This window comes from Crinia signifera, chromosome 2, assembly GCF_055691185.1.
Source record: "Crinia signifera chromosome 2, ASM5569118v1, whole genome shotgun sequence".
NCBI lineage: Eukaryota > Metazoa > Chordata > Amphibia > Anura > Myobatrachidae > Crinia > Crinia signifera.
The window spans coordinates 151770643-151783757 of NC_139218.1; the positions used below are offsets into that span (position 1 = coordinate 151770643).

Sequence of the window (13115 nt, forward strand, 5' to 3'; positions counted from 1 at the left end):
ATAAACTTACAGATGTCAACAATTACCTGCATGCAACCAGCCATCACCCACCGGCGTTAAAAAGAGGGTTGCCTTACTCCCAAATTTTAAAAGCAAGGAGGATCTGTCAAAATGAAATAACTACAAATGAAGAAATAGAGAAAATGGCCATCGACTTCCTACAAAGGTGGTATGGACTCCCAGAGCTAAAAAAAGCGAAGATCAAAGTTCTGAGCAGTGGCAGCCCGACTGAACACAGCCTAGTTACGAAACAAGCAAAAACGATAGTGTTTCCCCTGAACTACACTCAGCCAGCAACTATATAGTGAAGACCACCAAAAAACTCTGGCCCATTATCAATACGGATCCCACACTAAAACCTCTGGTCAACTCCAGGGTGATGGTAGCCCACAGAAGGGGCTGGTCCGAAACGATATTGCAAACATCAATCCAACATCGGAAAGCCACTTTCTAACAAAACCCCCCAGCTGCTACAAATGCATCGGGTGTACAACCTGCAGGTACATGGAAGCCGGCAGATTCATCTATCACCCGCAATCAGGCAAGAAAATACCGATCCGCTTTGTATTAAAATGTCTCAGCAAATATGTCATTTACGCTATACGCTGCCTGTGCAGTTTAATCTACATAGGGAAAACTATCTGCAATTTCCACACGAGAATGGCCCAACACAGAATGGCCATACGACATGCAATTGAGGGGAAGGAGTCTGATCAACCGGTGGCCAAACACTTTAAGGAACATAGGCATTCCCTCGCAACTTTATCGTACAAATCATCGATCATGTACCTCCATCCAAATGAGGAGGAGACAGAGAAAGAAAACTTCTCCAATTGGAGGCACAGTGGATACACCACTTGAACACTGTTTCTCCAATGGAGCTTAATGAACACCCCTTACTACTATGTTTCCTATAAAGCCGTCTTTGGGTACAGTTCGATTGTGTGTCACATTATGAAGATTCATAAAAAATCTCTTCTCATCAAGCCTGGACTCTTACCCCTGGATAGAAATTTTCACCCATCCCAGCTTTTCCCTCCCGGTTTAGCATTTTTTTGTTTCACCTTTGTAGTTAGTTTTTTCACTGTGCATATCCCTTTAAATTCTTTTTAAGCCCACTTCTGGGTCCTCATTCTCTCTGGTCTTTCTCTTGGTCTTTTTCTCAATCTTTTTTCATGTTTCTGCACCCTCCACTCCCATCTCCCCCCATATTCTGTCCCTTCCCCTTTTCAGTCACATCTGCTATCACCTCCTAGACTGTACATAGTTCCTTGTGCACTATCACACACTGATACACGCACGAAACCAGCACCACTACCCAATAGACTTGAAGCCATCACTAACATTTTAAACAAGAAGTCTTTGTAAATTTGACACATCTTGTGTCCACGTCAACACAAGTCTACCCCCAGCAAAACGCTACATTGGGGAATGCTCTTTGATCACTTACCATACACAATTTCCCACACATTAGAGACACTCAGGTAAATATATCCAGCCTTTCATCCATGTGGTCCAGTCCGGACCATTAGAGACCTGGGCAGCATTACTCTTATCACATCATAGTCGACACAGTACATGTCAGCATGCCTACAACAGGAGCTCACAAGCAATATAGCTTGATCAAAAGGGGCACTATTGCCCTACAGGTGACTCCTGAAAGCAGCACAGCTACCCCCTTGAATTCAGAGGTGTCACGATCATTTACTGACATCCAGTTAGCCCTAAATTTAATTACTCCATATGACACAGCGAACACACACAATCTTGCTCTCTCAAACATACTCCTCCACAGTCTCCCTTCCTTTCCTGTAAACAGCAGTTTTTAAAGTGTCTTATGAGTCTTTATTATATGTAGTGTATTGACCAGATTGGAAATCTGGCCCACTTTTGTAAATATTCACATGTATGTAAAATCATTGTCTTTTCCTTTATCTCTGTAGTTATGCTTCCCCCGGGTTTCCACAGAAACGGCAGAGAAGCTGCCTAAGTACCGGCACTAAGGAGGAGGCTGGCGCGAGCCGAGCAATCAGAGGCTGAACGCGCCCCACAGTGGGCAGGGTCACACCCGCGGCTGAAGCCGCTGCACACGGACGTGATGCACCGGCGGGGGCTGACATCATCCAACCTGCGCAAGAACGGGCGGGTGAAAAAAGAGACTGGCACTCCAGGGTCTTTGCAAAGATTATATTCAGAACATGGAAAATCACTGTATTATATTATATGCCATTGCACTCTTTGACTGGAGGGAGTGTACATATATATCATCCAATGCTCTCAGTGCTGGCGATACATTGTCAGTCTGCAGCCGCCGCTGGAAGGTAAGTACATTCTATTTTCCCTCTTTTCTGTGCCAGGCCAGAAAATGCCAACCTCTTTGCCATTTTCCACCCTATACTAAACAATATATATATATATATATATATATATATATATATACTGTATAATTGTTGAAAGTATTTACACAAATAGAGACACACCCTGGAGCAGAACACCCAACCAGAACACTGGTCACCCCCACATTAATAGGTCACAAAACTGGCCACAACCTCTATTATTGCGCATGATAGGTCCTTGATAATTTTCAGCTCCAGGCCCATTTAGACCTTAATCTGGCACTGGCAGCTTATACTTTCTATTTATTATTTATTATTACAGTCAATGTAATGACCATTGCATTGAACCCATGATTGCTGCCTGCTTGTAATATGTAAAGCATTTGAAATTATTATTAAATAATTATTAATTCATAAATGTAGAAAGACAGACATAGTAACTGGTTTTGTATACTGACCTCAACGCCGCACTCCTTGTCTATAGTTATACTACCCTTCTTCTCCTTACATTCCTCACTCACATAGTAAACCAAAAGATTAGGTTTTAGCACGAACCAGCGCTCAGTCCATGTCCTCCTCAAATTACCCTTTTTAAGAAGATAACCCTGAAAATATAAACAAACAAATACATGGCATACATTATTAAATGTATTGTATTTTCACAAGGTTATTGATTTAGAATATTGCTGACATATATATACACTAACATTTGCCCAATATAATGGATGGGAGTATGTGAAAACTGCATAACACATGTATTTCGTTATTTTACCTTCTAAACAGATGTGTCCACACACATGTATCCTCCGTGTACTAGAAGTCAGGTTATAAAGAATGCATGAGCTGTGTGTGATTTGGCAGTGCCGAGCTTCCTTACATGCGATTCTTTCCGTTACAATGCATCTTACTTGCAAAATGTTGTAAATACAATGCACAAGCAGCTTCTGCTGATTAAAGCTAATCAGCAGTTCTGCTGAGTAAAGATAATCAGCAGATTGATGTAATATGAAGCATGCCTATATTATGTGTGTGACTGTATCTGCATACAAAATACGGGTGTTATAGCTCACAGACAGTTAGACATGCATTAGTCAGACATTGACAAAATTTAGACATGCATTAGTCAGACATTGACAAAATTTAGACACTGACTAAAGTTAGACATGCATTAGTTAGACATTGACAAAACAATACAAGTAAAATGTTGACATGAAAAATCAATATATGTAAATGGACACAATATAAGTGTGGTTACGGTATATTAGATTTACAAAGTCTGTGCAGCCCATGCTTTTAGTACTAGATTGCATCGTATCTAGTACAAAAAGCATGCTGCTGTAGCACATATGTAGTACAAAAAGCATAAAATACATAGATATGATGCAATCTAGTACTAAAAGCAGGGAGTTCATCACACCGTGTATGGGAACCTTAATACAGCATTCAATTTGCAGATACACACACATAGAATATAGACATCCCACCAGAGGCGTAGCTACGTTTTGGGTGCCCATTCAAACCCCCCCAATCCCCCGCAGCCTTACCTTTCGCGCTGGTCCCGGCGGCTCTGTTCTTCTGCTGAGGACCACCACAAAATGGCCGCCCCCATACAGCAGACAGTTTCAGAGAACTGTGTGCTATATGGGGTGGCCATTTTGTGGTGGTCCTCAGCAGAAGGAGGAGCCGCCGGGACCAGCGAAATAGGTAAGCCTGCGGGGGATTGGGGGGAGGTGTAACTATAGCACCGCAGCCCCCGGCGCCCCCATATGCACAGCGCCCCCCGCGGTGGCGGGGGCTGCGGTGCTATAGTTACGCCAGTGCATCCCACATTTCATTTTATTCAGCAGAAGCTGCTGTTGTGTCCTATTCTGTTTACTTAAAGACTTCTTTGAACAATAAATTAATGGCATGTTTAGTAGCCTTATACAATAGCATTGCTAAGTGCATGCAAAACCACTAATGGACTTATGCAATAGTAATGTCATTGCAGGAAACTGCTCCAGCAACTGCAAAAATCATACCAGTAAGAGAACACAGCAAGACTGTTAGCAGTTCTCTTGGGGGAACCAATTATTAAGAAAAATTTTCGGGGCTCAATGAAGACATAGATTGATCACCGGTACTGTGGCTATTTGCATAAGAACAAGTTAATAATGCTACCCTGCAAAAAGCCTTTAAGGTAGAGGTAAGGAGGGTCACCTTGAGCAGCATTAAGGTGCCCATACACCGAGCCGATTTGGGCCAATTTTTGCCGTGAAATCAGCCCAAATCGGCTCGGTTTGATGTCCCCTCAGGTCCGATGTGCGTCACGGCGGGCAGCTTTGAAGTGGCGTGGGGCGGGCAGCTGGGTTTATTTTTATTTTAAAAAAAATCACCTTAATTATATTTTTCATATTTATTCTGATCATTATTTTCTTCGGTCTTTTTGCATATTCTTTTAAGTTTAAATTTATGAACTCCATGGCTCCAGCAAGTACACTTTGTTTTATTAACAAGAATTCTTATAAGTGGCTTTTTCAAGATAATCTCTTTACTTTGAATGTTTACTATTACTATATATGAATGAATAACGCCATCCACAAGATGGCGGGCGCTGTACAAATGTTGTGCTTTAGGATCTTGTTGAAAAATCATCTGCCATCCACAAAATGGCCGACGGAACAACACTGGCTGCTTACATGTCCTCTATGCTGGTATTAGCCAACTCCAAGATGGCGGGCGCAATGTCCAGACTTGCTTCCGCCATCCAGGCTACAGACTATGCCAAATGCGGAAGTGCAAATGACGCACTTCCGTTTTTCTATATCACAACAGCGCTGATCTTGACTTTGCAGAAATTAAGAGCTATGCTAAATGCATATATGTAATGTTTTTTTTTTTATGGAAATGCTAGTGCCAATCTCCCTATACAAAATATGTGATTTATAAATGTTTACAAAACGTAGAAAGAACCTTTTACTATATCTGCTCATTAGACTTCCGGGTCTACAGGATCACATGACATACACACTTTTAGAGATATTTCACTGTATTCTGTAGGTTTGAAACATCATTTTAGATATTCAGAAGTGGGATTGCCTTCTATATAAATACACAATGATTATGTGTATATGTGACTCTTATTTTTATTATTATTTTGATTTGCATTTCTTGACATACGATGAGGTCACTTCCTGCTCACCTGTTACCACCTACCCAATCAAATAGGGTATAAATTTTGGCCTAATGAGACCTACCAACATACACTGCTCCTGAGGAAGGTACCGGTTAGGTGCCGAAACGCGTTGAGCCATTCTCCATCCAAGCTCCGGACCAGCACTCCATCTACAACACAGGACCCTGCCGTCTCCACCTTTTGCCAAGCAAAGTGCCATTTGCCTACTGTGGACTATCTCAGACGGACTGCCTTCCACTTACCAGGGTAACCCATCCATCAAGCTGTGTAATATTCCGGAACTTTATTTTTTTCATCGCCCCCCCCAATCCACTGTGATATCTCATTTGTCACATCATTGAGATGAACTTTCTCCACCCCTAATTATTGGAGATACCAAGGGCCTTCTTGGAGACCACTTATATAATGGAGACTTCTCCTTTCCTTCCACTATGCAGGAATAATTGGTTGCAACCTTGACCCCTATACTCATTTTCGTACAATATATATATATATATATATATATATAAAAGCACTTACCCCCTCTTACAGGAAAGGATTGGAACCAGCACACGGATATGAAGTGAAAGAAAAAACGTGGTTTATTGTACAAGCATTATTGCACAACAGACAGCTGTTCACCTGACAGCCGTTTCAACTGCATGGCAGCAGTTTTCATCAGAGGCCTCTGATGAAAACTGCTGCCATGCAGTTGAAACGGCTGTCAGGTGAACAGCTGTCTGTTGTGCAATAATGCTTGTACAATAAACCACGTTTTTTCTTTCACTTCATATCCGTGTGCTGGTTCCAATCCTTTCCTGTAAGAGGGGGTAAGTGCTTTCATGTTTCTCATATGTACCTGGCACCGGACTATTAACAATTACCTGCATTGAGTGCCATCCTGTGACACATCATTCTATATATATATATATATATATATATATATATATATATATATATATATTTATGTTTTATTTTCATATTTTATTGTTTTTATCTTGTAAAAATATTTGTATACAATAAATTGTTTGAATTTACATTGTGATTCTCTCAGTGAAACCCAGCGCTGCTCAAACCCCCTTGTTCCACTTTATCCTTCCTTAAAACACATGGGTACGTCTACATTTTTTCCTGACATTCCCAGAAAATGACAGTTTTTCACCCCCAAATACTGACTTACTATCAAGTTAAATTGCGATGATATTGCAAGTATATCTTTTTCCATTATTTTTCACCACTATTTTGGTTTGTGCATGTGTGCTATGATCCATACGCATGTGCAGTCCATAATGGAATGAATTGCAAATTTGCAGAAATCAACTCTGGATAACCCCCTTAATCTCAGTGGAAACCCAAGAAGACCCAGCAGGAAGCCAACAATACTCAGCAGGAAACAATCAGGGTGGAACTATTGACCTGCCGCAAATGTTACTATTCGCTCTATACAGGCTAGTGGCTTCCTACAGAAGATGACCTACTGTAGAATGAGGATTTTTTTTAAACATTTGGGAATGTTCGAAAGTATCACTGAAAAAAAAAGAGTTGCCATATAGCTCAATGGGCCAGAATTTCAGCACCCTTTCTGCCAAGAGAACTGCAAATGACATATAATGACCTAAACCTTAATGATGCTCTGTACTTTAAGTTAAAAGACATTTTAGCTTCATTGGGTGTTGCCTCAATAAAGGCATGACAAGTGCACTGCTGGGAATACAAAGTAGATAAACCTTCCTGCTCTCAAATGCATGACCTTATCTATTTCACCAAGAAGTGGTTAATACCAAAGATACAGGGCAACAGATCGTTGAGTGGGTGAGCCAAGTGGACACAGTTGTGAATATGGTGGAGAGGTATGTCAATATATGGTGGAGAGGTCAATCAAGGAACGGTTGAGTTTATCTGAACATTACCAAGTCCCACAATGGCTATCTTCAGTGACATCTGATAAGAATGTTCCAAGGGACAAGGGTGCTTAACAGTGAAATGAATTTAGGACTATGGGCTTGGAATCAGGAGACTGTCCCTCCAAGACCAGGAAGGTTTTCACCCCATAAAATATTTTATATTATGATCAGATGTTTTTGTAGTGGTGGCTTGAGCTACTGGTACTTTTCCTTCTCTGCTCAAACATTCCCATTCTGAAAAAACACAATTCTGACCCCAACTCTCTCTCAGCTCCCATGCCTCTCCAAGCTACTGGAGAGACTTGTCTACTCTCGCCTCACAAACTTTCTTAACTCTCACACCCTATTAGACCCGCTTCAGTCAAGCTTTCGCTCTCAACACTCCACTGAGACAGCATTGACTAAAGTTGATCTGGTAACTGCTAAGTCTAAAGGCCATTACTCACTACTTATTCTTCTAGATCTTTCTGCTGCGTTTGACACTGTGGATCACACTCTTCTCTTAACACTACACTCCCTAGGTCTCAATGGTACAACCCTTTACTGGTTCACATCTTACCTATCTGAACGCTCTTTCAGTGTTCGCTTCTCTGACTCTACTTCCTCTTCACTACCTCTGTCAGTCAGAGTTCCGCAAGGCTCAGTATTAGGTCCTCTGCTTTTTTCAATCTATACTTCCTCTCTTGGCAAACTAATCAGCTCTTTTGGATTTCAGTATCACTTATATGCGGATGATACTGAAATCTATCAACCCCAGAGTTGTCACCAGTGGTTTTGGGCAGAGTCTCTGAATGTCTCTGCCATCTCATCTTGGATGACTTCTCGCCAACTCAAACTCAATATTTCCAAAACGGAATTACTTATATTCCCGCCAACTAAGAACAGTTACCATCCTGACATCTCCATCGCTGTTGACAACTTCACAATCTACCCTACCCCACAAGCTCGTTGCTTAGGGCTCATCCTCGACTCTGAACTGTCCTTTCTTCCCCACATTTAATCTGTCTCCAAATCATGTTACATGCATCTAAAAAACATATCCAAAATACGACCCTCTCTCACACAAGACACTACCAAATCTCTTATCGATGCACTCATATTCCGCATATTGCAATAGTCTCCTTAATGGTCTTCCCAAGAACAGACTCTCACCACTGCAATCCATTTTAAATGCTGCTACTAGGCTGATCTTTCTTGCAAGACGCTCATCGTCGGCTGATCCGCTCTGCCAGTCCCTTCATTGGTTGCCTGTATCTAACCGTATTCAATATAAAACATTTCTACTCGCATATAAAGCTATTAACCATACTGCACCAGCATATATCTCTTTACTTATCACAAAATATCTCCCATCTCAACCACTCCGCTCTGCACAAGATCTGTGTCTCCCTTCTGCACGGATCACTAGCTCCCATTCACTATTACAGGACTTTCATCGGGCTGCTCCCATCCTATGGAATGCCCTTCCACGCACAGTAAGACTTTCCACTAGCCTCCAAACTTTCAAGTGTTCCCTGAAAACTCACCTCTTCAGGCAAGCCTATCATATGTAAGTTCTACAAGCATAACCCTCTGAGGCACTTATGTATTATATAGATTCCCTTCTGGACCCGCAAGCTATGCTATTACTGATGCCTGTCCTTGTGTTTCCCTCCTATATCCCTATAGATTGTAAGCTTGCAGCAGGGCCCTCTAACACTGCTCTGTGTCAGTGAATCCATTAAAAAGACAGGATGCGATAAAAAATCGCATCGCATGCCATTATTGTATGGCATGCGATGCGATAAGAAATCGGTTTTGATGGAACCTAGAATAATGCCATTTAATGATTTTATATAGTGTGGGGAGCGCAGCGAGCCACCAAGACCGAAGCGTGGGGAGCGCAGCGAGCCTCACGAGGGGACGCGTAATACATGTAACATAATACACATCCCCTCGTGGGGCTTGGTGGTTCGCTGCGCTCGCCACACCATATAAAATCAACTCCACGCCGACGTGGATAGTGGGGGTATGAAAAGGTCGATCGGACAGGTACCTCTGCCACTCGCCACGCTTCGGGATCACGTCGATACTGGGGGAGGGGGGCCTTAATTAATGACATTATATGTAATTTAATGCTATAGTACATTAAATGCCATTATAATTGTCAAAATCGCATTGCATGCCATGCCATACCATACCGGCATGCGATATGATTTCACTAAGTTTGCGTACGTAGTAAAATCAGGCGCCGTGCTAATACAAAAGTACCAAATAAACTTACCTCTGAACCAATGCAATATGATCATGCTTCTGTAAATCACAGAATGTCAGTCTTTGCTCAATTAGCCTGCACAGCAGAATGACAGGAGGAGCCAAAGAAACCGCTATGTGTAAATAAGCAAATGAGCAGATGCGCTGTTAAATTCTGGTAGTTTGCTGACTCTTGGGAAACATCTCATAGTGGCATGTTAAAATCTCCTGGGGTAACATGCTGGTACATGTGGAATCTCTGTATTATGTTATAGAAGATTCAAACATAAAAATACTGTGGAACCACTGTAGTCAGTGTTAGCTTAATTCATGATTTAAATCACACCTCGAAGCTGTGGAAAAGCCTTTTGGTTACTGAGGTAAATAACCTATAAATATTTGATAATGTTACTGAGACAATGGCAGTATCTGCTGAATTTGAAGTGTTCACTTCTGTAAGAATGGTCTGAGAATAAGAACAGCAATTGAAAGAAAGTTGATGCACATCCAGCTGAAGTAGAACATATTGTACAGGTTGACTGTATATCTGACCTTGAAGTGAGTAAGGAGATCTTTTGCCTCAGAGCAGTTAAGGACCCTAGTATGGGCTAGGATGCGGTCAGCAGGTCGACAATAAATAGGTTGACAGTCACTATTGGTCAAAAGATCATAGGTCGACACATGAAAAAGGTCAACATGTTCGAAAGGTTGACGCGCAATGTCGACATGGGAAAGGTCTACATAAAAACCTGTCTAAATGGGTTTTTAAAATTCAAAACAGGTGATTCTTCATTTTTTACAATCCAAGTGGACATAGAGGGAGAATATAATAGTGTGCTATGCATAGCGAGGCTCCAAGGCCAAAGCATGGCGAGCGAAGTAACCTATGCGAGGGGATACGGTACACTTATATGGTGTGCATGTTGGCCCTATGACCCATAACACTACGGGCTAGAGAGAATGTAAAAATAAATAATGGAAAACCAGTAGAGCTGAATAGTAGACTGGCCTACCCTCACATGGCATTATATCAGTATTAATTGTACAAAGTGTCCAAAAAAGGGGCAGCTACTGTGGAACAATTGATAGTTCCTAATGTATGTAAAGGTGCATACACATGGGGCGATTGTACGTAAGCACATATTTCCCAGTGTGCACACCACATGGCGATGAGCTGCCAGGTGCATCGCCATCGCCCACTCAGATCTTTAGCACATGCAGTCAAGATCTAGATAGATCTTCCGCATGTGCATAAAGAATACTAAGTTAGCAAAGATCACCCATACACACATCGGTCATTGTCTCGAATGTTTTTTATATTATGTCATTAAATGTATTTTTATTTAAATTGCAATATTTGTGACACCCTAGTTGCCTATATTATACCGAATCAGTGTTAAAATTGTATATTAGAACATACTGTAGCGCAGTGTACGCTCTTCCCCCCCCCCCCCCGGTAATGAATTGGGGGCGTGGCTAACATGTGTTGGCATGTTACATTTGAAAATAAAAAAATAAAAAACCACTGTAACGGAATATGCTGCGCTATGTAAGACGCTGTAATGGAATCTGCTGCGCAATATATGACACTGTAACGGAATCTGCTGCGCTATATAAGACGCTGTAACGGAATCTGCCGCGCTATATAAGACACTGTAACGGAATCTGCTGCGCTATATAAGACGCTGTAACGGAATCTGCTGCGCTATATAAGACGCTGTAACGGAATATGCTGCGCTATATAAGACGCTGTAACGGAATCTGCTGCGCTATATAAGACACTGTAACGGAATATGCTGCTCTATATAAGACCCTGATAAATGATCCAGCAGGTCCAGGGCGGCACGGGCGGCAGCAGAACACCTTCTCCACCTCCAGGCTACAGTCAGCGCTTGGGATGGCTGATGACGCTGCTGTAGCCAGGGAGGAAGGTAGCATGGGCAGGTGACCCTGGAGTTCTGCCGGAATCTGCTGCGCTGCGCTGCCCGGAAGCCGTCACGAGCAGCAGCAGCTTAGAGAGTTAGACGCCCGGCCTCACCGTCCGTGATGTTTGGACCGGGTGAGCAGGGCAGGAGGCAGGCCCGAGGCGCCGGGCAGGGCAGCCGGCAGCGCACGCTGCCCGTTAGTACTATTATGTCTAGTCTAGTGCACGGATCGATATCGGAGGGGGGGGGGGGCGGGGCAGCGGCGCCATTCTGCCAATCGCCGCCCGGAGCGTGAGCTCCAGTGGCTCCACCCTCCCTACGCCTCTGCCCTCTTTGCTGTGTAAATATTATAGGGCCACTTATCAGAAGCCACTTCCTACTACTAGTGCTGAAGCAGCCGCCACCAGTTATGACATTGACGATGCAAGTCTATCAACTTCATCTGCTAAGGCCAATGCCCAATGTTGTAAAGTGCATGTAAAATCCAAAAACCTAAATTTTGAAACTTAAATTTGGCAATATGCCATTCATGTCGCGAAGTGGGAAAGAAAGGCTAAGGCATTGGCCTATGTTCATGACTGGTGATTCAGTTTCTCATGAAGATGGAAGATCTCATCCCTCTCGAAAAAAAAAATAAAAAAATAAAGTTTGTTAAAGCACAGGAAATAACTGTACATTTAGAGATATAACAAATCCCCAGGAAGAATCCACGGTTGCAATGTCTAGGCCTGACCTTTTCAACACTGTACAGGAAATGGAGGCTCCTTCCAACATTTGCAAGTGCTGGGAGGAGCACCACCAGTCCAGTTGCTGACACTGAGTTTGAGGATGTCATTGTAGAAGTACACCAGGATGAGGAGTATATTGGAGTAGATGGCGCTGGGGAGAAAGTTGAGCATGAGGATTCTGATGGTGATGTGGTGTGTTTGAATAAGGCACCAGTGGAGGCAGTTGTTAGCCATGTAATGAAAAAGCCCATAGTCATGCCTGGGCAAAAGACCATAAAATCCAACTCTTGTCTGGAATTAATTGTCAAGCCACATTTAGCCTTTGTAAAACCGTATTAATTAAGGATGCTAACCACCTAGGGCTGTTCTCCCTTATGTCAACAGTGCATTCATCATAAAAGTCATTGTCATGTTCTGAAAGTTTAGCCAACAGTGGAAGCAGTCCAATGACACCTAAATCCCTTTTTTCTGTTCTATCCAAGCACCTGCAATCCACACCACCACCTCCCTCATTGTCAATTTATGACTCAATCAGGATCATCTGCAAGCCATGTCCTAGGCATGACTGACTACTCTTCTTTCCAGGACTCCTCCGGAAGATCCTTGAGTGCTATGCCTACTGCTGTTGCTGCTGGGAGTCGATGGTCATCCTAAAAGGAGAGTCAGAAGACCACTTATACTACTTTAACTAAGCAACTGACTATACAATAGTCCTTTGCAAGGAAGATGAAGTATGACAGCAATCATAGACATTTGATGTATGGGATTTAGAAATTTGATGGCCGTATTGTGTCCTGGGTACCAGATCCCATCTAGATTCCACTGCATTAGGCAAG

The 13115-nt window shown here is 42.6% G+C and overlaps 1 protein-coding gene across 1 annotated transcript in view; it reads right to left on the bottom strand.

Annotated features, from left to right (window-relative positions):
* Positions 1–13115, bottom strand: part of DEF6 (DEF6 guanine nucleotide exchange factor) — a 133640-nt gene that overhangs the window by 45441 nt on the left and 75084 nt on the right. Inside the window, exon 5 of the mRNA XM_083173130.1 lies at positions 2795–2941. Coding sequence (XP_083029256.1) covers positions 2795–2941 — 147 coding nt within the window. The remainder of the gene's footprint in view (positions 1–2794; positions 2942–13115) is intronic.